This window comes from Xyrauchen texanus, chromosome 6 (assembly GCF_025860055.1).
Source record: "Xyrauchen texanus isolate HMW12.3.18 chromosome 6, RBS_HiC_50CHRs, whole genome shotgun sequence".
Classification (NCBI taxonomy): Eukaryota; Metazoa; Chordata; class Actinopteri; order Cypriniformes; family Catostomidae; genus Xyrauchen; species Xyrauchen texanus.
The window spans coordinates 10,158,025-10,182,894 of NC_068281.1; the positions used below are offsets into that span (position 1 = coordinate 10,158,025).

The 24,870-nt window shown below is 36.8% G+C and overlaps 2 protein-coding genes across 4 annotated transcripts; both read left to right on the forward strand.

Moving 5' to 3' along the window:
• The first annotated feature begins 2,548 nt into the window (after positions 1-2,548).
• On the forward strand, positions 2,549-7,520 carry LOC127645610 (tripartite motif-containing protein 16-like protein). 3 transcript variants are annotated; one of them, XM_052129276.1, is made up of 7 exons: positions 2,549-2,909; positions 3,968-4,562; positions 4,913-5,008; positions 5,203-5,436; positions 5,567-5,726; positions 5,870-5,929; positions 6,482-7,520. In XM_052129276.1, the coding sequence occupies exons 2-7, from the start codon at positions 3,972-3,974 to the stop codon at positions 7,024-7,026; spliced, it is 1,686 nt and encodes a 561-aa protein (XP_051985236.1). In that variant the 5' UTR covers positions 2,549-2,909; positions 3,968-3,971; the 3' UTR covers positions 7,027-7,520. The 3 variants fall into 3 exon arrangements, with proteins under 3 accessions (XP_051985236.1, XP_051985235.1, XP_051985234.1); XM_052129275.1 differs by having other exon boundaries at positions 2,549-2,795; XM_052129274.1 differs by having other exon boundaries at positions 2,549-4,562.
• A 3,439-nt stretch (positions 7,521-10,959) lies between these two features.
• Positions 10,960-24,660, forward strand: dnaaf11 (dynein axonemal assembly factor 11). Its single transcript, XM_052129277.1, has 12 exons — positions 10,960-11,326; positions 11,498-11,665; positions 11,758-11,835; positions 12,223-12,395; positions 12,473-12,651; positions 12,996-13,181; positions 13,624-13,698; positions 14,039-14,104; positions 14,789-14,858; positions 15,184-15,279; positions 17,189-17,271; positions 23,495-24,660. Exons 1-12 carry the CDS (start codon positions 11,317-11,319, stop codon positions 23,691-23,693), a joined length of 1,383 nt encoding a protein of 460 aa, XP_051985237.1. The 5' UTR covers positions 10,960-11,316; the 3' UTR covers positions 23,694-24,660.
• The last annotated feature ends 210 nt before the right edge of the window (positions 24,661-24,870 follow it).

Here is a 24,870-nt window from a genome sequence, read left to right on the forward strand (position 1 = left end):
CAGTTCTATATAAGATCTCATTTAAGCCTATATATCAGAGTGCTGTAAAGGATTTATAATAGGGCTACTACAATATATATTTATATTTTAATGTTCATGTTAAAGGAATATTCCTGGCTCAATACAAGTTAAGCTCAATCGACAGCATTTGTAGCATTATGTTGATTACCATAAAAAATAACTTTGACTTGTCGCTCCTTTTCTTTAAAAAGAAGCAAAAATTGAGGTTACAGTGAGGCACTTACGATGGAAGAGAACGGGTCAATTTTTTTTATAAGGTTGAAAGGCAGAAATGTGAAGATTATAATTTTATAAAAGCACTTACATTGGAATTTTTCTGTTAAAACTTGCGCAATTAAGTTTAATGCATCAACATTGCGGGAGTTCAGGGTTTCCGACGTAATGTCGTCATGGCAACGGAGTTGTAAAATTGAATATAACTTTACACTAAGAAGGTTAGTAAGTGATTTTATTACATTAAAACCATGCTAACACACAAATGTTTTATGTCTTGTGGCCATAGACTACTTTTAATCATTGAGCATTTTAATGTTTACGAATTGGCCACATTCACTTTCATTGTAAAGGCCTCACTGCAACCTAGAATTGTTTTATGTTTTATTTATTTTTTTACAGAAATTGAGGGGCAAGTCTTAATACATTTTGTGATAAATGACATTATGTCACAAAATGCTGTTGATTGAGCTTAACATATATATTAAGCTGGAGCTTTTCTGTAAACCAGGGGTGGGAAATGTAAGGCCTCAGGGCCATATAAGGCCAGAGAGACCATTTTACCTGGCCCCAGAGGCATTCGAGAAATAATTTGAAAAGCAAAAAATACCTTGATTCCATAAACTGTAAAAAAAAAACAAACAAACAAACAAAAACACATTTTAATAATAATAAAAAAATTAAAACAAATATATATATTTGTTATATATATATATAACCCTGAGGAATATATTTGTCATTTTCTATATTTACTGAGGGTGAAATTTTGAGAAAATGCTTTGTTTCATTTTTCTTTTGTAATTTGAAATATGTTTATGTTTAATATGTATTGTTTTTTTCTTTCTTTCCTATATTAGAGTTTGGTTGGGGTGTACATGTGAAAAACCAGAGCCATATAAAGAGAGAGTTGCGACAACTCCATTGACTCCAATGGAACGTTTTTTTTTACAGCAATGGCGGCTCGTGGAGCCTCTCAATAGTTCCCGGAAGTAGCAGCAAACACCGTAGAGATGCATCAGAACAAACCGTTTGCGACGCACTTTTAAAAGGTGAGACGTTTAAAGAATAATATTATCTTATTCTGTATATTATCAGTACATCTAAATAAAAATAACTTGTAAATTAAAACCTTATAGTTGAGTATTACTCATTAAATTAGGAGATAAGGGATGTTATCGGATAACTAACAGATTAGGCAAGGATTGGAGCTGGATAAAGTTAGTAACTGAACACCCTATTAATTGTAAAATCTTTGCAAATACCTCACACATTTTTTTGTTGTTGTAATTTTTATTTATATTTAGATTGCTCCTGCTGACTTGAGCCAACCATTTTTTTCTCCTCTCCATGTCAGTGGGGAAGCCATACATTCACACACCTTTCTCTGAGCTGATTGGAGCATCCCCATGCAGCACAGCAAACCATGGTGAAGACTATGCAACGACAACATGAAAGAAAGGACACATACAAAATGCTTGGCATGCTATTTAATTTATTAGAAATGTATTCATGAATTGCTGTAAATAGTTATTGTATTTATTTGAATACAAATACAAAAAAAGTAATAATAATATATTATTACAATTTAAAATAACTGTTTTCTATTTTAATGTATTTTAAAATGTAATTTACTCCTGTGATGCCAAGCTGAATTTTCAGCCTCATTACTTTTGAACGGCAGTTTATATACGAGTATGCTTAAGTTGTTTTAAAGCTGAATAAATTGTGTATATGAATAAGTATTGTAAGAATTATACATTAGATATGTAATATTTATAATACATAAATAATTATATTACTATATATAGAATTGTAAGAATTGTAAACAATAAGCTTCATTTCACTAAATTTTACATTTACGTAACTGCTGCTAATAGTTAATAGTTCATTGACCCATTGTGCGGTGCGAGCTGGAAATCACCTGTCACCAGCCTGTCTCTGTACTATCTGAAAAGTCATAAATATGACATTAGTTACCATGAGATTAGTGAAAAAAATGAACATGAGGTAACATAAAAAGGCAACAGAAACCCTAGCCTGAAATAAGTTGAGGCAAATAACAGTAAGTGAACACTAATCCTCAAATATTAGCTGATTTGATCTTTAAATAAAAAACATCGCTGTAACAACATACTCATGCTACATACATATGTCGGTGTGTTACATAAATATATAAAATAAATGCATTTACTGACTACTAATTACCAGAAATCGCAGTTCTGTCACTCTACTCTAACAGTTTGAAATGCCCGCCAAAGCACTTCCTGGAACTATCTGAAGTCTACGTGAATCACGTGACGATCAAGCATTTAGAACTTCCGTTGTCGCAACTCTCTCTCTATATGGCTCTGCCCTTCACTAAAAGTCTTGAAAAAGGGCCCTTTGTGAAATAATAGCTTTTCTTACTTTTGTTGCACTTCATGGGGGCAAAAAAAGCCGTTTACGCACCGCATACGTAACGCATACGCACTGCACACGGATTATGTGTGAAACGGGCGTCAGGACCATTTCAATGTGATGAATGCGGACGTGTTTCAACGCAAACTAGCAACCAGATTGAGGTTACCATCTAAACATTATTTGTGTTTGCTCTCTGGAGCAAAGGCGCCAGTTTAGTTTTCTCGGCCACTACGCACTCAAGCTCCGTATCAGGCCTGCCTGCAACGGGGTGGGATGTGTGTACACATTCGAGTGCACTAATGATATTGTGACTGTTTTTTTTTCCTTTCCATTTTGTGTATTTTTGAATTATGTTAAAAGCTTAAAAGGGTTAGTAAAGCTTACAAAAGTTATACGGAGTTATAAGGTAATTTGATAGTATAACTTAAAGTTAAACAGAAATTAGAAAAGGTTTATGCCTATATGATTAACTTTAGTGAGTTAAATATATTCAGAAAGTGACTTAAAATTGAAAATCCTGGCGTGAAACTGTAAAACGTGTTTAGTTACTGTTAAGAGGTTTGTTTTGACATTTTATTAGTTTTTTTTTGTTGTTTTCATTTACATTTTCAAATTCACTTTCTTGATCCATTTAATTTAAATACAAAGTTCAATTTCATTGACATTTAATACAATATTTATTGGTTTAAACGTTTATTTGTGAGTTTGTGTGTGGGTGTTTTTTAGTTTAAAAGTAATTTATAAACAACAATATGCTATAAGTAAACAGACTGCTTGCATAAAGTGATTCCTTGTAGGTTAATCCATATTAGAAGACAGGGTTTAAAGATCATTTAGAAATAAAAGAACTCGGTTCCTTATCAAAAAACTCTGGCTTAGTGCAAATGGTTGGTGGATAGGGGTTACATATATATAAAATCTTTTAATAATGATTAAAAATAATAACATTGCAAAATAATGTATAAAATAATTTTTTTTAGGTGCTTATGCACGCAACAGAATGTATATGTTCATTTCAACCCAGAATCAGAAATTGCAAGCTATATTATGGCCTGAGAATAATTTTGTAAATATGTGTAGGGCTCTTAATAGGAAAGAGGTTCCCCACCCCTGCTTTGAACCGTGTCGTGTGAGTGAGTGACCTCCACTGGTTCACTGTAGGTTTGCATTCTTTACACTCTCAGAGTCTGTCTATGAGGTTGTCACAAAGTGGACCTTTTTATTACCTTACTGACACACCTGTTTGTCACACCTGCACATATTTCCTCAACATTGAACCAGAAAACACCCTAGTTCAGACTAAACATACTGCTGTATGTGTCTATTTGTGCAGTAAAATGGCAGAAGCCAGAATTTCATGGTCTCAGGATGAATTCAGCTGTTCAATCTGCCTAAATGTACTGAAGGAGCCAGTGACCATTCCCTGTGGTCACAGTTACTGTATGAGCTGCATTACAGTCTATTGGGATCAGGAGGATCAGAAGAGAGTCTACAGCTGCCCTCAGTGCAGACAGACCTTCACTCCGAGACCTGTTTTAGGTAAAAACACCATGCTGGCTGAAGTGGTGGAGAAACTCAAGAAGACAAAACTCCAAGCAGCTCATCCTGCTCAATATAATAGTGAACCTGCAGATATGAAGTGTGACGTCTGTACTGGGAGAAAATATCAAGCTGTTAAGTCCTGTCTGGTGTGTCTGAACTCTTTCTGTAAAAATCACCTTGAACAACATGAGAATCTCTTCAAAAGTAAGAGACACAATTTGATTGCTGCTACTCCAAGACTGCAGCAGATGATCTGCCCACAACATGATAAACTGCTGGATTTGTATTGTCGTACTGACCATCTGTGTATTTGTACACTATGTATGGTGAACGAGCACAAAACCCATGACACTGTATTAGTTGCAGAAGAATGGAAAAAGAAACAGGTATGAACTGAAACAGACACAGGTATGCAAATGCTTATACTAAATAATAGAAATGTATTTATGATCCTATACTACCTACAGAGTAAAAATGATTGTGATGTAGTACTAAATAATAATAATAACTGCAATGCTCCCATACTACTGTATGTAGCTATTCATCTTTGTAACAGTCTCTCACACAGCAATGGCTATAATTAACTGCCATCCAAAGTGAGCATGTGGCAAATAGACTTTGAACTACACAATGATCGTAAAACAATAACTTAACTAATTTGTCAATATTACACTAATGTGTGAAAAATAATTGCAATATTTAAATATATCATGTTTGTAATATTTGTTTTATACAGAAACTCTTGGATAAAACTCAGGAGAAATTCAGACAGAAAATCCAGGAAAGACAGGAGAAGATTCAGGAGCTGAGAGAGACTGTGGAGTCTCACAAGGTGAGTTTTGAGCAGAAGAACAACTGCTGGCTGCTGGAAGAGCTGTTTCACACTCAGTTAGGACTCTCCTCCAATCAGTCAGTGAGGAGCCCAGTGCTGGAGCACTTCCCAGTCCCACTGAACCCCACTGTGTGTAACAGGCTGTGTGAGGTACCAGTAAGAGCTGATGGTCCTCTCTCTGTGTGTCCTAACAGCGATCTGCACAGTCAGCAGTGAAGGACAGTGAGAGGATCTTTACTGAGCTGATCCGCTCCATTGAGAGAAGCCGCTCTGAGGTGACACAGCTGATCAGAGATCAGGAAAAGGCTGCAGTGAGTCGAGCTGAAGGACTCTTGGAGCGACTGGAGCAGGAGATTGCTGATCTGAGGAAGAGAGATGCTGAACTGGAGCAGCTTTCACACACAGAGGATCACATCCATTTCCTCAAGGTAACCGAGAGCTGAAAGACAGGAGAGTGGTCTTTTAGTAGTATATTATTAGGGAGCTTCTTTTGAGCAGTTAATATTAAGATTGTTCCTGTGACTTAAATGTTTCTGTTGTTCGTCTTTGTGTTTGTAGAGTTTCCAGTCTCTCTTCGTCACTCCTGAATCTGCAGACTCAGCCAAACTCGCTGTCAGTTCTCTCCCCTCATTTGATGGTATAGAAAAGTCTGTCTCTCATCTGAAAGAGCAAATTGAGGATTTCTGCAAAGAGGAGATACAAAATATATCTGATAGAGGTAAAGTATGAAACATCACTCTAAGTAACATTTCAAACACATTTTGACACACATGAAAATGCAGAGTATACTAAAAATAAAATATTGAATGGATACACATAATGGTCTTTGCTTAATATTCACACTGATGTTGATCTCCATAGTGACAACTATTGAGATCATTTCCAACCCTGAACCCAAGAGAAGGGAGGAGTTCCTTCAGTGTAAGTCACTAATAAAACAAACACATGCTATAGGACAAATGATTGTGATGTAGATGGTCAAAGGCATATTTCCAAACGATTAAGTATATTTTATGGCCTTAGGGGTTCAAAAGTCTAAGTCCACTTTTCTTGTGAGTTTCACTTTACTAGTCACAATTTTCTAATTTACAACTTTTTTTTTTTCTTTACAAATTATATTATCAACATAACAATTTATGTTGAAAGCTGATTTTAAAAATTAACATTCATTTTATTTATTTTATGTATGCCCACATTTTGCTTTAATGAGAGCATCTTATTTCTTATTCATTTTACATCACAAAGTTTCTTAGTCTTAAATGTTTCTAATCCTAAAACTTTCTAATTATTTCTAGGTTTAATTATATTTTAAAACCCAGATTTTCAACAAGGACTCAGACATTTAGACCCCATTGTATATTAAAATAAAAACATAACAATAAAGCAAAAAGAAAGATCCAGGTAATGTTAATTATTGTAATTAAGATTTTCTTTGCATGATTTGGTTTGCATGATTGGTTTTGTCTTCATCAGATTTCCGTCAATTCAACCCAGATGAAAACACAGTGCATAAAAACCTCTGTCTGTCTGAGGGGAACAGAGTGATTGCCACCACTAGAAGCATCCAGCCGTATCCTGATCATCCAGACAGATTTGATTATCATTACCAGGTGCTGAGTAAAGACAGTGTGTGTGGACGCTGTTACTGGGAGGTTGAGAGGATTGGTTGGGTGGGTATATCAGTGTCATATAAGAGCATCAGCAGGAAGGGACGGGATCAGGATTGTGAGTTCGGTTGTAATGGTCAGTCCTGGAGTTTGTTCTGCTCTGATATCAGTTGCACATTCTGGCACAATAACATAAACACTAAACTTCCTGTAGTCCCTAAATCCTCAAAAATAGGAGTGTATCTGGATCACAGTGCAGGAACTCTGTCCTTTTACAACGTCTCTGACACAATGACCCTTATTCACAGTGTCCACACCGCATTCACTCAGCCTCTTTATCCTGGGTTTTGGTTTAATTATGCATTTGGTTCATGGTTTGCAAAAGCAACACTGTGTGACCTAAAAATATAGAAGATACGGAGAACCCACAAATAATAGTCACATTACAGGTTTAAGCTCCATGATAAATCAGCTTTACGTTGTGTCAACAACACCCCTTAATGCTCATTGATTTTATGTGGAATAATCATAATTGACAGTAACAACATGAATCATATCAATAAGACGTGTGTGATTTTTGTGGACAGTTTGTCGGTGTATGTAAAATCATATGAATTAATTTACTTGTTATTAGAAGTCTTTTATTATAGTGTTTACAACATTTGTGTTTATTCCTTGACTATCAAATGTAAATCTGACTTTTAATCTCAGAGAATTGTTCTCATAATGTTTTGTTTTGAACATTGAATAGTTACATAGTACACTTTTAATAAAACATTTTTTTTTTAAATCACACTTCAATTCTTGGTCTAGAATTTAATGCATATTACATACTTTGAAAAGTTTCAAAACAGTGTGTACCTGCTCTGCAAATTTCCAGCAAATGTTCAATAAATCCATTGGATCACACAAAGCTTTGGTATTAGACTTGGTTTTCTTTCAAATCCCTGTTGACAATCCAGCTCAACATGTGTCAGTTGCATCACTTTCTGTGCACTAATACTGAGCAGCTTACAAGTTGGATACATTCATATCATGACAAAAAGACTCTTCAAGACAAACAGATGGAAAACAAAACAGCCAAAATAATTACATAATTTATATACAAGTGATTTCAATTCTAATTTCTACATGTTTGTCTTGGGGTGGGCTCAACTGCCTTTTAACAGCTGCTTTGAGATGCTCTCTAAACTACCCATAACACCCTAGCAACTGAAAATGGATCAGAGAGATATCTTCAGATAAGAATGCCCTTGAGAGTTGGCTCTTTTCACATGGGCCAGCAAGTAGCCAGTATCTTCATGACCCTGCCATATCTCGGCACCAGAACACGTAAATGGGGGTGAGCTCTTTTTTTACTCCGGGACATTGTGACAGCTATTTTTCCAGTTGCTAGTTGCTATTTTTTTTAATAATTTTTTTTAAATGTACCAGAAAATCTAGTGTGGTGATTGAAATCCAGTTTACCAGATTTACATGTGGATTATACTTTGTCTTCATCAAATTCTCACCAAGTCACCCTGGATCCCAACACAATGAACAAACTGGTCTGTTTTTCTGAGCAGATAAGAAAGATAACTTACACAGCAAAGCCATATCCTGATCACCCAGATAGATTTGATGGTGTGGAGCAAGTGCTGTGTAAAAACAGTGTGTGTGGACGCTGTTACTTGGAAGTTGTGTGGGGTGGTGCAGTGGATGTATCACTGTCATATAAGAGCATCAGCAGGAAGGGAGATGGCGTTGAATGTGTGTTTGGACGTAATAACCAGTCCTGGAGTTTGTCCTGCTCTGACTCGGAGTATTCATTTTGGCACAATAACGTAAAGACCAAACTCCCTGTAGTCTCCAGCTCCTCTAGAATTGGAGTGTATCTGGATCACAGTGCAGGAAGTCTGTCCTTCTACAGCGTCTCTGACACAATGACCCTCATCCACAGAGTCCACACCACATTCACTCAGCCTCTCTATCCTGGGTTTGGGTTTAATTTAATATTAAAATTATTTTTCATTATAGGATCAGAAGTTGAACTGTATGATCTAACAATATGATACAGAGTGAATGGGTTGATGATTCAGAGATTAAACAAATACCAAATTTCAGAGTAAAAATGTTATAACTGATCTAATAATGATTGTAGAGAATAAGTAGGAAAATAGAGATGCATCAATGACACAAATCATATCACCTTTTCATTGAAATTTTGCATTTCTGAGCAAAATGAAAGACTTCAGTGCTTTTTTTACTGGCTGGTCCAGCTAATGTGCATGTGCATTCGATTGGCTCTATTAACTGTAAGGTGGGACTTCTTTTTCTACATCTGCCATAATGGGTGTTCCAATGTCTCCCATTTATTTTAATACAATTGCTCCATCTTGAGCTAAACAGTCTCTGGCTTTTCTCAGTGAGCAATTACTGTGTCAATGCTATGGCATTAACCAGTCTCTTCTAAATTTGTTCATCTCAATCATTAAATATATTAAAAAAGGTAGAATTGCATGTGTTCTTCACTAAAACAAATAAAAAATCAATTAAAAAGTAAATAAAAAGTGAACCATTACACATATTTCAAATTATACTATGCTTAATAAAATTAAGTTGGACCAACATAGAAACTGGTAAAACAAGTTTGATTAACTTAATGAATTTGAGATTAAAATGATATAGTGCATCAATTTGACCTAATCCTACTTAATTATGTTATCTTAATGAAACTAACTTATTCTGAATGAAAGACATTTAATTGTATGTAAAAAGTTTCTATAATTCAATTAAGTTAAGGTGATGACTTGCATTTCTAGATTTCACATGTGCACATTTCTGAAGATTTGTGTGTTCAATTTCAGTAAATGTAGCTCAGAAAACATCATACAATTACACAATATACAGTACAATATTCAATGTGCAATTATTTATTTCAAATAAAATATTTTGGAAACTTTTTTGTAACACTAGTGCCATTTTAATTTTGTTATTGTTTCATTTTATAGTTGTTCATTTATGTTTGTTTGATCTAGATATTTCATGTCATACAAAATTTTGCAATTTAATTTCTGAGAGAGAACTCAAGTTATATTCAAAAACTACAGCTACACAAAATAAACAATATATACTGTATGCTTATATTGTACTTTATCAGCTTCAAGAGTAAACAAATAGTTTCAGATATCTTGCTGCTTTTTCTGCATTTTCACATTGAATGGATTTTTGTCTTCTTCTAAATAAAGTTGCTTTATCAGATGAAATACTCTGTAACATCTGGAACTATCAATGAAACTAATTATTTCATAATTAGCCTGTATTTCTTGACTCATTCCCTTTTTTTTTTTGTAAGTGGACCACAAGGAGACATTAAAGGAATAGTTCACCCAAAAATGAAAGTTCTCTCATCATTTACTCCTCCTCATGCATCCCAGATGTGTATGAATTTCTTTCTTCTGCAGAACACAAACAAAGATTTTTAGAAGAATATTTCGGCTCTGTTGGTCCTCACAATGCTAGTGAATGGGTACCAAAATTGTGAAGCTCAAAAATCACATAAAGGCAACATAAAAGTAATCCACACGACGCTAGTGGTTAAATCCATGTCTTCAGAAGCGATATGATAGGTGTGGGTTAGAAACAGATTAATACTTCAGTCCTTTTTTACTATCAATCTCCACATTCACTTTCTTCTTTTGTTTTTGTCGATTAGCATTCTTCCCGCATATCGCCACCTAATGGGCAAAGGGAGGAGTATTTAAAAAACAAAATAATAATAAAATAATAATAAACTGTTTCTCACCCACACATACTGAAGGACTGCCTTCATGTGCTTATTGGAGCTTCAAAATTTCACTTGCATTTTGAGGACTTGTAGAGCTGAAATATTCCTCTAAAAATGTTCGTTTGTGTTCTGCAGAACAAAGAAAGCCATACACATCTGGCATGAGGGTGAGTAAATTATAAGATAATTTAAAATTTTCGGTGAACTATTTCTACCAGAGCAGAAATATCAGCTCTACTCATAGCTGTGGGGAAAGTTCTTTAGGGAAAATTCCTCAACTGCAGTTCTTTTCAGGAAAATAACCGCTTGTGAACATCTATTCTAGAGAGTACCGCTCAGCCTGACAAAGGAAACGAGCTGAGAGCACCCTCTAGTGTTTCATTGCAGCTTTGCATTTTCTGAAACTCTTTGTTATATGTCCACCTAGTGGACATATTTACACCTGTTGAGAAGTGTCTGCGTCCTGCAAGTCTACTACAAGGCACGCCCACTACACTTTACGACCTCTCCAAATAACCAAATAATTCCTGAAGCCTTGGAACAGTTGAATACCACATTCATACACTGTGTTTGCTGTGTTTATTTGGAGTGCCGCAGCAACTGAATCGGGCAGCTCACTCACGTTTGTAGCGGTTTCTCAAACCAAGAACGGGTATTGTAACCATTACTGTATTGACCTTTGGACAGAAACCAAGGTTTTGATACAATTATCCATAGTTTTTACCACAGAGATGGTTGTAATAGTATCCATATAGTAACAATGGTTTAGTAATATTATAGTAATACTGTTTGATTGTCCGAGTCACTTGAATGTTGCCAGAGATTATTTAGAACTTGAAGGTTTCCACGACAACGCCGCCTACAACACACATGCACGAGCTCCTGCAGCGCGTCCGTTTCTGTAGCAACGCCGAACACGCTGACACGAGCACGTCATGGTCCGAAGTAAGTTCATTATTTGTTTATGTTCAGGCAACATATTTTCTTTTAATTACACAGTAAATCAGTCATATTGTATTATATGGAGTTTGAACCAATATTGTCTCACAGATCAACTTTAATGGCATTGTTGTGGTTCAGCTGCTGGTAAACTGATAGTCTCTCTCCTCTGATCAGTCAGCGAGGATCTGATCCGCCGCAGAGCAGAGCACAATAACGGTGAGATCTTCTCCCTGGAGGAGGTTTCGCTCCATCAGCAGGACATTGAGAAGATAGAGCACATCCACAATTGGTGCAGAGACCTCAAAATCCTCTACTTACAAAACAACCTCATTCCTAAGATAGGTAACCAGACATTCCCGTACATATCAGCATGAATGAATAAACCAAACGCATAGACTTACATAATACTGTTTGTTATAACTGTGTTTCTGCAGAAAATGTGAGTAAACTGAAGAAGCTGGAATATTTAAATCTGGCACTGAACAATGTTGAAGTCATTGAGAATCTAGAAGGTGACTGACTGTGTTTCATATTCTGTTTTGCATTTGTGGAGGTCACATCAGTTTAATAATAACTGGTTTAGTTTAGATTATTATTATTTGTATTATTATTATTATTATTTCTTACACAACCCAACATTATTATTCATGGGTCTTTGCTCCCATTAAATGAATAAACATTTATAACAAAAAATACCCCCCATAAGGGTAAAATACACCCATAATGTCAAAGTTAATTTCTGACACTGACTTCTGCTGTTCTGCTGCACCTGTTTAATGTTGGTAATGGTGTTTTGGTGCAAAAATTCTGTATTAACACAACTAAAACCAGTCACATTTTATACTCCAGTAAAATGTATGTGTGTGTGTTGTGTGTGTGTGTGTGTGTGTGTGTGACAGGCTGTGAGAGCTTACAGAAACTGGACCTGACAGTGAATTTCGTGGGTAAGCTGAGCAGTGTGGAGTCTCTGAAGCAAAACCTTCATCTTAGAGAGCTCTACCTGGTGGGGAACCCCTGTACTGAGTTCCAGGGATATAGAGAGTATGTGGTTGCATGTCTGCCTCAACTACAGGTACTGTACTGAGAGAGAAAGAGAAAGAGATTTTCAGCCTTGTGTTGTGACTGAATTATTGTTTTTACTCCTTGCAGTGGTTGGATGGGAAAGCAATCGGACGAGCTGAGCGTATTCAGGCCCTGCAAGAACTAGATGAAGTGAGGAGGCGTGTTTTAGAGCAGGAGGCGGAGTACTTAGAGAAAAGAGAGAAACAGAAGGGGAGTGGCTTGAGAGAAGATCAGTGCCAAGATCAGAGCCATCCTCAAATAAACCAGTAAGTACATCAGAACGCATAGAACTAGAAAGTCTTTAAGACTGTTGTTGTTTGGCTATAAGTACCAGAACATAATTTGGACTGGACAAGATGAATCTCAACAGATTGTGCTCTAGAAATGACTTGTAATTCCTTTATTTTAATTGATCCCCCTGAATGTCATTTTATAATTCCTACAAATGTCCTTTTTTTCTGTAACCTCCTTAAGATCTCAAATTTTCTAGATGTGACTTATTTCATTGTGATCTTTTAATAGAACTATACCATTTCAGAGATGCTGTCCTTTTTTCTCTAAGAGTTTCTTCTCTACTTGTGTTCTTACCTGTGATGATTATTTCACTCAGGTCAGTCTCTGAGAACCAAAATGGGACACAGACCCACCAGAACCAAGATTCCAGCTCAAAGTCTGATACAGACACAGAGGATCAGGAAAGGGAATTCTGGGAAAAGCCGTGTCCATTCACACCAGAGTCTAGGCTAGAGGTTTATCGCCATCTGGAGGAGAAAAAACAGGCAAAAGACAGAGAGAGGTATTTGCACTCTCTAGGAGAGAGGGGGATTTAAATAACTGTAATGGTCACTGAATCAGATCCACTGAGACCACGTTGATGCAACAATGACTGTGATGTTTCAACAGAGCCAATTCCTACATCTTTACATTGTTCTTAATGAAAATTATAGTATAATCAAAGTGTGGTCTGTAATCATGAGGAGACAGAACAAAAGGTTTCTAACAGCATTTTCCTATCGCCTATCTGTGGGGGGAGTCATTACAGGATGTTGATGTATTCATGTTTTGGATTATTTTGGGGTTGTAGAAGTTGAGTTATATGCCAGCTCAGTTTTACAGGGGTTTTTACTTGAGAGGATGCTCGTCAGGTGTACAGACAGTGCCGTATAACCTACAATAATTGTTTGATGTACACTTTGCTCTAAACGCATTCACTTACATGCACCTCTGCATTTCTACAGGGAGAAGCCTGAAATCAAACTCCCCAGAACTCTGATTACTGCAGAGGGAAGAGTGCTGAACATCAATGAGCCCAAGTATGCACGCATGCACACACGCACACACAAACGTATACACGCAAATTAAAATACAATGTCACACACACAAACATTTACATACAAATAAGCATACATACACACACTGGTCTTGTGTAGCCAGACTTGTAATTATCACCACAATGTCTGGTTCACCTTGCAGTTTTTTTTCTCTTAAAATATTAGAGTGTAATTGTAATGAAATCGCTGAACTCAAATAATTAGGGTCAATGTGCACATGTTTTTTTTTTTAAAGAGAAAACCCAAAATGATGTCACACACATAAACACTCACTAACACGAGAGGTTGGAAATATTTATTCCATCTAATTTCTGTCTACAAGGATGGACTTCAGTCTTACCGAGGATGAGAACAACAACTGCATGTTGCTGGATTTACATGTTTACAGGTACTACACACACAGACACACACTTATTTATCTACCTAAATGAGTATTTGGTGCTAATTACAATTACTATTGACTAACCCTACGTCTAAAATATATATTTTTGCATTTCTAGAGAAAATAAACAGTATTTATATTATTTACCAGTTGTGGACATCTCTGAATGTCTGCAAAAGGATGTTTTGTCAGATTTAGCACACTTTTGAGGATAAGTCGTTCCCCCAAATAGTCAGTGCTTGTCCTCCCCAACAATTACCACTATCCAGTTATTATTCAGTCAATGATGATTTACTAGAATTTATTTATTTCGGTAGCACTTACAATGAGGTTCCATTTGTTAACACTGGATAAAAACTAAAAATTATTCTTGGTTAATGTTAATTTCAACATATTCTATTACATTTTTAAAATAAAAAGTTGCATATGTTAACATTAGTTAATGCACTATAAACTAATATTGTACAATTGTATTTTTATGAACTAACATTAACAAAGATTAATACTTACTGTAAAAACATATTGGTTATTGTTAGTTTATGGTACCTATTGCAATAACTAATGTTAACGAATGAAACCTTATTGTAAAGTTTTACCTTTTTTCTTTTAATAGACTGGATTTTCGATGTATTAGCCTTGGCAAACATTTTCTTATAACAACATGCACTATTGGTCTCTTCTGTACTGTAGACATATGGATACCTCACTGCTGAATGTGGATGTTCAGCCAACATATGTGAGAGTGACTGTCAAAGGAAAGGTAGACTATCCATCTCGCTTTCTCTCTTTTTCCATTTATATCTCTCCTCTGATGAGTTTGACCTTTAAAGCTGATTAATGGCAGTAAATCTGCACTCTTTATTCTGCTTCATTTCCCCACAAATCGGCCACATACCTGCACTAGTAACAGCCCTCGCCCCACCACACCCTAGTGTTGCGTGTGTGTGTGTTTGTGTGTGTGTGTGTGTGTGTGACTGTCTCAGTATTGATGGTTATGAGTTTTATTACCGGTGATACTGTAGATCACATTTACAGTGGCAAGTGCTTGAAACTACACATTAATAAAAGTGTGTGCATGTGTGCAGGTGTTCCAGCTGGTTTTGCCTGCAGAAGTGAAACCTGACAGCAGCATAGCACAGAGATCCCAAACCACCGGCCATCTGCTCCTCACCCTGCACCTGGTACAGCTCACTACACCTGAAACACACCTCTCAAACACTCTTCTAATGTCTTTAAAAGCCATTTTCATCCAAGATCATATTTATAGGGAGTAAATTCCTGCACTGATTATAGCCAGTTTTCCACCATCAGGCTGAATGATTCTCGTTGTGAACCATGCCGATCCTGGCCAATTAGCACTATTCGGTTTCTTTTCCACTGGGGTGCTGTGAAATCAGGATTAGAATGTACAGAATAATTCCATCAGTTGGAGACGCCGTGAAAGTTAAACATCGGAGGAAGTGTGCTATGAAGGATGATCACACATTTCAGTTTTTAAGACTGCTTTTTTCCCTGGTTTTAATGAGTTTTATTGAGCTAGCCAGCGTAATCTACCTCACTGGCAAAAAGGCGTGTAAAAAAATTATGTACCGTACTAGTTTACCATCATAATAAATTCATGAAGATACACATAACATATACTTTTTATTTTTTTACTAACCATATTTTAATGAACTTGGCCAACTACATAGAAACAACTGAGTTACCTTGGCTTTGGCAAATTGACAACCGTCACCACATACTAAAAAATTCCACGAGCACAGTTGAACACTATTATCTAACCATGCCGAGAAATCTTTGTAATTCCAAATGTGCTCAAGTGGAAATTCTACTGGAAATTTTCCTCAGCGTGCTCAGAACTGTTCAGCCCAATTCCCACTACTTAGTTGGTCCTCGTGGTGGCGCAGTTACTCACCGGGTGGTGGTGGACAAGTCTCAGTTACCTCCCCTTCTGAGATAGTCAATCCACGCATCTTATCATGTGGCTCGTTTGGGCATGACACCGCAGAGACTCCCAGCATGTGGAGGCTCATGCTACTCTCCGCAATCCATGCACAACTTACCACCCATGACCACGAGGATGTTACCCCATGTGACTTTACCCTCTCTAACATCCGGGCCAATTTTTGGTTGCTGAGGAGACCTGACTGGAGTCACTCAGCACACCCTGGATTCAAACTCATGACTCTAGGGGTGGTAGTCAGCATCAATACTCGCTGAGCTACCCAGGCCCCCAAGATTGACATTGTTGACAGCTGCACCACATCGTGAGCATAAGCACTGCATTTTTTAGATACCGTGTCAGGTTAGAAGAACTTAAACTTTAAAAATACATCTGAAGACACCTGCATTATGTTCCATTTTATTGTATTTTTTAAATGCAAGAACGCATTCTATCTGAATGGCCCCTGATGTGGTTAAATGGAACTTAATAAAGTCCAAAAATATAATTAAGCTATTATATAGAGCCATTTGAAAATTAAAATCCTATACTGTTGATTTTAAAAGAGTGCAAGAGAATTGGATTTTGCAGATTGTTGATTAATCATCAGTATGTGCACCATAAAGTTCAGCAAGCTTATTTAAGAAAAAATTTGTGTGTAATGTATCTGTTAAAAAAAAAATCATCTCAGCCCTGCTGAAAAGACTAGCTTACACCAGCATGAATTTCCATACTGGTCCAGACTGGTCCAGACTGGTTTATGCTGGTTTATGCTGGTTTGGTGCTGGTCTAGCTGGTGGAACAGCATAATCATGCTGGCCTACTAGCATGGTCTTTCTGGTAAAGCTGGTTGACCAAGGAAGTTGCTAGTGAAGCTAATTAAGTAGTTTGAGTACACCAGCACACCAACACACCAACATTCAAAACACAACACACGACGGTCTTGTAAACCTTTAAAGACAACTGCGGCATAGTACGCCTGGAGTGCAGGAAAACGGCACTCTTCACCTGTTTGGCAGCATTGATGAAACATGCTGAAACAAACTTAGTGTCTTACTTGTTGATTTTTACTTTTTTCATCCAAATCAGCAATGTATAAGACCATTCTGTGCCTCGAAAAAGATCTGATATGTTTGTGTATTTTCTAGGCACATGGAGAGGTAAAACCCAAGAAACCCATTGCTAGGCCGACCAGTGTGACCCATAACCAGAATACAGAGAAAGAGAAAAGGTAATTACAAAATCAAAGTGAATGCTGCTATAGACCATTTCAAGAATGTAAACAATATCAAAGGAATTAGATCTCTGCTGACCCTGAAGCATTTCCGGTATCATTACAGGATCCTTTAAATAAGGCTTTAATATGTTAATATGAGTTAATATCTTTTATCAAAGAACATCAAAAGTTTACCTGAAGTGACAATCCAGACGTTTTGTTGATACTGAGTGTCTACTCGAGAGAGGTGATGAAAGTGTATCGTAGTTTAGATGCTCACAATTATTTCCCCAAATGAAAGATTGTTAATATTGTATCGCTCTGATTAAAATCAATGAAGCTGTCTCCATGACCTGTGGAAAAGTTAAGGATTTAATTTTTCGTGTTTTCAGCTTCATTCATTATAATGGGAGCGATCTATAGTCACTTTTAGAGCTCTACATATCAAACTTACAATTAGTTGGCATAAATGTAATTCACCTGCCAAAGATAAGATGTGTGTTACAGTTGTTAGTGCTGCATGTATTGTGCTTCACTGCTGTGGTTCATGCGTCCATTTGTGGTAGCTTTTTCAGATATCAAAACACTTTAATGTCTGTTCCAGAGATCATCCAGCCACCGAACAACATGGTCCACATTTTAATAATTTTAATACAAAATTAGTGACAATCGTGGTAATGTTTGTTACGTTAATCATGTTAAAGTAACTATGAATGAAGCACCTCTCGCTGTTGTTTTGAATGAGTTTGAAAACTAGCAGGAAATGTTCAAGGCACAAAGACATCACTTTCCTAAACCCATGAATAATCCTTGAAATGGTCTGTACCAATCCTGCTATCTGTGTTGGCATTTTGTTCATCTTCAATTTGTATAATGATTACCAGTGCACCATACTAATAAATGCCATGACTTGTTTAATGGGAGCTAATCATTCCAATTTAGCTGGTTTTCGTGTAAATATCGACTAAAATCTTTACCTTTTCTGCACACAAAGCTATTGCATGGCTTCAGAAAATGAACTAAAGCACACAAGTCATAAGAAATGGAAGTGGAGCGTAGTTCTAGCGGGAAGACCAGCAGGTGTACATCATCACATCATTAGCTGGGTAATCGCACATAAGCCAATGCTTTATAAGTCCGCTCACAATCTATCACATTGCTGTTTCGGTGTGCTAACACTGCAACTTCCACCTCCCCACCACCACCAGTTGAGCCCTGTCCCGCAGGGGGGTAGGCTCCTCGCCCCTGCCTCCTATCTCCGGCAGGACATGATGGTTCCGGGTACAACTCTCTCGGACTGCCGGACGGGGCCTATGCCAAAGAGAGAGACATCACCTCCTGTTTTACATCTATCAAATAAATGGCATCTCAAACTTCACTCAAGCCTGCTTGTCTTCCCGATAGAACTGCTTTTATGATACTTTTTATACCTTTTTGCAGCTTTCCTATTATCTTTCATTGTATGAAAAAGAGAAGTGTGGACATTCTTCAAAATAAGTTATTTGGTGTTCCATGATAAAAGAAAAACATACGTGTTTGGAAAGACTTGGGTGAGGGGATGGTGGCAGAATTTACATTTTTGGGTGAACTATCCCTTTAAGATTGCAAGATTTGTAGCTGTGTCCTTGAGCATAACACTGAACTGCAGGTCACTCCTGGGACGCTAAGCCTGCTATAGTGAAGTAACTTTGAAAAAAAGCTGCTAAAGGACTAAAGCACACTTTAACAAGTACACATACACACTCCTATGCTTCATGTTTGTGGAGGTCTTGTGCGGTCACTTTCACAAAGAATATCCCCTGTTAGTGTTCGTGCAAATCTAAAGGGTCTTTATGGAAGTTTGCATTGAACTGTGTGGCTGTGGACATTTTTTTGTGGAAATTAAATTTTTTAAGGTTTTGTTCCATTGTGTGACCGCATATATCTGTGTCCTTGAGCCGGTTTATAGGGATAGTAAGTAAGGAACTGGGGTATAACTTTAAAGTTAAAGGCAAATAAGATGTAAATAAAGCTGTAAGTGTCATTCCACTCACATAATGTAAACACACACACACACACACACACACACACACATGCACTGTTGTGACTGCACACTGATGGATGATATCATGTGAATCTGATTACTACTGGCCTCCTGATATGCTGGGAGGTCAGATGCTCTCTATTTCTATGTTATTTACTGAGACGCTCAAGTCTAAGAATCAAGCACACACACACACACCTGTGTTTATGTTCCTGCCCTTGAGTAAATCAGAGCACAGTCAGTAAACATCACATTGAGGGGAACAAATGTCCCCATAAGGCTAGTAAAACCCACATTTTTTGACGTTGTGGGGACAATTTGTCGGTCCCCACGAGGAATGTAAAATGTAAAAATGCAGAAAGTTTTCGGTGAGGGTTAGGTTTAGGGGTAGGGTTAGGGTTAGGGGATAGATTATAAAGTTTGTACAGTATAAAAACCATTGTCTATGGAAAGTCCCCATAAAACATGGAAACCCAACATGTGTGTGTGTTTGTGTGTGTGTGTGTGTATGATCATATACCCGGAAAAACATTGATTGACTCAGAAAGTCCAATGTAATTAGACACTATCAGTAATTCCGCAGCCAATCAGGTTTCAGCTGCTGCTCTAATTACATTTTCTGTGATTTATTCTTAAAACATGAGAAAGATTGACAGAATGTGACAGAACCAGAGAGGGAGAAAGAGAAAACGAAAGGATATACTATAAATACTACAGTATATTTGTTAGGTCTAATACGGTATTCAGACTCAGAGATTGCAGTAATAAGCAGAAATAATTTACCATAGATTCTCATCATTCCAGCAAGCTGTCTAAATAAAGCCCTGTCAAGCTGTCTAAATAAAGCCCTGTCATGTGCAGAAGTCACAAGCCTTTTGGTTGGAGTCTACAGGATGTCATGAGTGACTTATTTGTTATCTTGACCCCATCCATCATAATGGGATTTGTGTGTCAATGTGAGAGAGACAGAAAGCTGCAATGCTTGCTACATTGTTCTGGGTTCAGTATCATATAATGATGTCACCACTTTTGGTGAAACATCTTCCTTTGATATTGCACCAAACCACCTCTGATTATCTCTGGGACATCACAAGCAATCGTACATTGTGGCTTTGGTTTTACAAGTACAGTCACAGATTTGGGGTTTCATATACTCTGGCAGCCAAAAGTTTGGAATAATGTACAGATTTTGCTCTTATGGAATGAAATTGGTATTTTTATTCACCAAAGTGTCATTCAACTGATCACATTGTACAGTCACGGCATTAATAACGAAAAATGAATATTTATTACCAAAATAAATTCAGAACTTCTTAAACTTCTTCAAAGGGTTCTCATCAAACAATCCTCCGAGGGCAGCAATGACAGCTTTGCAGATCCTTGGCATTCCAGCTGTCAGTTAGTCTAGTTACACAGGTGACATTTCACCCCACACTTCCTGTAGCACTTGCCATAGATGTGGCTGTCTTGTCGGGCACTTCTCACGCACCTAACAGTCTAGAAGATCCCACAAAAGCTCAATGGGTTTAAAATCCATAATACGCTTTTCCAATGATCTGTTGTCCAATGTCTGTGTTTCTTTCCCCAATGTAAACTTTTTTTTTGGTTTTTCTGTTTCAAAAGTGTTTTTTTCTTTGTAATTCTTCCCATAAGGCCTGCACCCATGAATCTTCTCTTTACTGTTGTACAATAACTCGTGTTGAGTGGTTAGAATTCAATGAAGCTGTCAGCTGAGGACATGTGAGGCATCTAATTCTCAAACTAGAGACTCTGATGTACTTATCCTCTTGTTTAGTTGTACATCTGACCTTCCACATCTCTTTTTGTCCTTGTTAGAGCCAGTTGTCCTTTGTCTTTGAAGACTGTAGTGTACATGTTTGTATGAATTCTTTCAAAACAAAGCATTGTGTTGTATAGCCTTCATTCCTCAAAACAATGATTGACTGACGAGTTTCTAGAGAATTATTTTTTTTTTGTGCACTTTTGACCAAATATTGACCTTAAGACATGCATACCATTGCATACTGTGGCAACTCAATAACAAACACAAATATATTATTAAGCTTCATTTAACAAACCAAATCGCTTTCAACTGTGATATAATGACAAGTGAATTTCTAGCACCAAATTAGCAATTTAGCATGATTACTCAAGGACAAGGTGTTGGAGTGATGGCTGCTGGAAATGTGGCCTGTCTAGATTTGATCAAAAACCTTTTTCAAATAGTGATAGTGCTGTTTTTTTACATCAGTAATGTCCTGACTCTACTTTGTGGTCAGTTGAATGCCACTTTGGTGAATTAAAGTACCAATTTCCTTCCGAAACAGCAAAATCTGTACATTATTCCAAACTTTTGGCTGCCAGATTGGCTTAAGGAGAACATTAAATGGCAGTCACAACATATTTAGCTACTACAATGTGAGAGAAATGTTTCGTGGTTAATAATGTATGGTAGGATTTGCTTTTATCCGGTGGGATTTGACTGCATTGAGAAAAGTGGGAATATATATTTAAGCAAGAGTGCTGATGTACTGGCATTCAGCATGTCTGTGATTCTCATAATCATAGCTGTGGTGATATTCAGTACAACAGCATTGCATGTGTAACCATGAACTGTTAAAACTATAAAAACAATCAGTTAATATTGAGTAATTGACATTCAGACATAATACCACAAGCTTTTTAATTTACATTTATGCTAATTTCATTATGCAAAATATCAGAGTTTCGCTAAAACAATTAGCAAAATAGAACTGCATTTACATCTATTGTGTTTCATAGGACCAAATCAGCATTTCTGGTGAAATTTGCACAAAATAAAAATAAAAATGAATTTAAAGCCACTGTGGCTCATTTATTAAATGTAAATAATTACTTGTGGTTTATAACACATACACAAGACGTCCTAGAAAACGTAATATTTGCTAGCGTTCAGCGGCAGATGCTTCTATCTGGGAGATAAAGCATTTCAGACAGTTCTGGGAGGTAATTGTAGCCAATAATTTTGATGTCAGAAGAAAAAAAGAGCAACATTTGATATGCTATGCCATGATATTGATTATATTATCTGAGTGAATCATGTATTTATATAGCTTGTTGAGGCAAAGATACATGACTTTTTAATTCACATCTACAGTATATTCCCATATAGTCTATAGAAATATATGTTGCATCTATGTGCAAATGTAATGGGAGCCAGCTGGTACTTGATAGCTGTGCGGTTTGTGTAAACCTCACTCCCCTGGCGTCAAGAGGCACTAGTGACTGACGCTAGAGGCTGTAGCCTTTAGCCTCCTCATTAGCATGCCCACCTTCCATGCTGGAGACGCCGGTTCGAATCCCGCTCAGAGTGGGTTGAACAGTACCAATTACAAATATCTTCTTGTTTTTATGCATTTTGTGTGAACTTAATTCGCATCTTTGTGTTTCCATCCAGCATTTTTTATGCAGAACTGTTTTTAAGACTCAAGTTAACAAGAACAACTTTTAAAACTGTTTCACCTACATTCTGTTACAGTTGTTTTGCTGCATCTAGCTTCTTTTTTTTTTAAAGCAAGAACACATTTCGTCTGAACAGCCCCTTAGGACTCCTCTTCTTCAATCAAATTAGTGGACTGAAACTGTTGTATCACAAAGTCATAGGTAATCATCTGGTTAAACTTTACAATAAGGTTAACCAAGATTAACAAATGCTTTAAAAAATTGTTCATTGTTAGTTCATGTTAACTTATGTTAAATCCTGAACCTTATTGTAATGTGTGACCAATTATCTTTTTTCTCCTCCCATGTGGCTTAGTTACGTCTACAGAAAGTTGTTTCCGAGGAGGGTGTTTCATTTAATTGAAAGACATTTATGAAACAAAATCCAACATAGAAATTGCACTGAAGAACCAAGCTTGAAAAGAGCACAGACCTTTATTAAGACCTTTATATATTAACCTTTGTAAATGGGGCCAATTTTGATTTTCAGTTGTCTTTAAATGGCCATTTACATATTTAGAGTCAAGGGGGTCAAAGTGCCTTGCTGTGATTGAATATTATGAAAGCTGTATCATTTAGGCCTATATATGTACTGTCTCTGTAGTATATGTGATGTGGAAGAGTGCTTTGACTTTGCAGGCATGTACTCACTAAGCAGTTAGTCAAGATTTATGGACAAATAAACTCTCAAACTGCAACAAAACAACAATCTCAATCAGATATCTCTCTCTGCAGGGCAGCGCCTGGGCGTGAATTATTGGAGGTGGAACCTGGTAAAAGTCTGACTGAGTGTCTTGCCAACATTGTTCCCAAAGGAAAGGACTTTTCCTCCAAACCAATGCAGTTCTCACAGCCACAGCATCATTGTGGTGTCGAGGAGAGACCTTTATCAAAAGACTTTGTGGATGATCCAGAAGTGCCTCCTCTCATTTGAGCGATACAGAGAGAGAAGGAAAATATGTTATGAAATGACACAGCAAGAGAGCATAAGTGATAATCACACACTCTGCTGAGCTTGTGGAAATGTTTGTGTGATGAACAAATGTGAGATATATTTAGCTCTCTTCATTAGACATAAAATCAAGCAGTTGAGTAACTGTCAGTCCCGCTGGCGGAATTTTTTCAGAACCATCATTGTGTGTTCTCTCTCATATGCACACGCATACTCATTTACAGTCATGTCTTTCTGCTATAGGAATGAGCAATTATTTAACACTGTGTGTACTCCAGATCAGATCAGATGTGTCACAACAAATCTAGATCCTTTTGTTTAGTTGCAAGTGCATTACGTAATGTTACGTGTGGAGAAGAGGTCAGGCTTTTACAGAACTGCCAAGTGATGAGATCATATCTTTGCAGTATTTCTATTTTCTGGAAAGCAAGCATATACTCACCCTATAGTTCACACTGTTTACAGCTTACACACACAAAAGGTCAAACACATCACAGAACACACACATTCTTTACAGCTCACACTTAGCATTTACTTCAGTGTTTCAGTGTTTCATTCTAGAGTATTGAAGGCTGTGTCCTTTCCCCGCATGCTTTATGTATGTATGTGCAGGTGAATTATCGCTATGTGCAGATGGGCTTTGCTGCTTTCATTTCCACCTTTATTAAAAACTCCTGTCAGCAGATGAGCAATTTACTTTGCTGCTGACTTTTAAACATCCCTGTGCTGTGCTGGACTAAATCTTATAAAAGCCAGATCAAAGACGCTTTGGAGAATGCAGTAAACCCATTACACTTCAGAGCATATCATTGATATATCATTTTAATGAAATACTTTCAGGCTACACACATTTAAAATAAATATACATATAATATACACACATACATGTCCCTGAGTATTCAGTGCTTATTGTCAGCCAGTTTCTTAACACAACAAAAATGTTTGTGAAAAAGGCAAGTAAATGGACCAATCTAATAGGAAATGTGCTTGTTCAATTTTATTAAATCAGCTTTCTTAATCAAATTCTTGAATATTTTTATATAATTCTTTTTATATAATCCGTTTTTTTTCTGTGTAGTTTTATGACATAATATTTTTTAATATTGGGTTAAAGTACACTTGCATAATGACTTTGGTTCTTTTCAAGTTCAGTGCACCT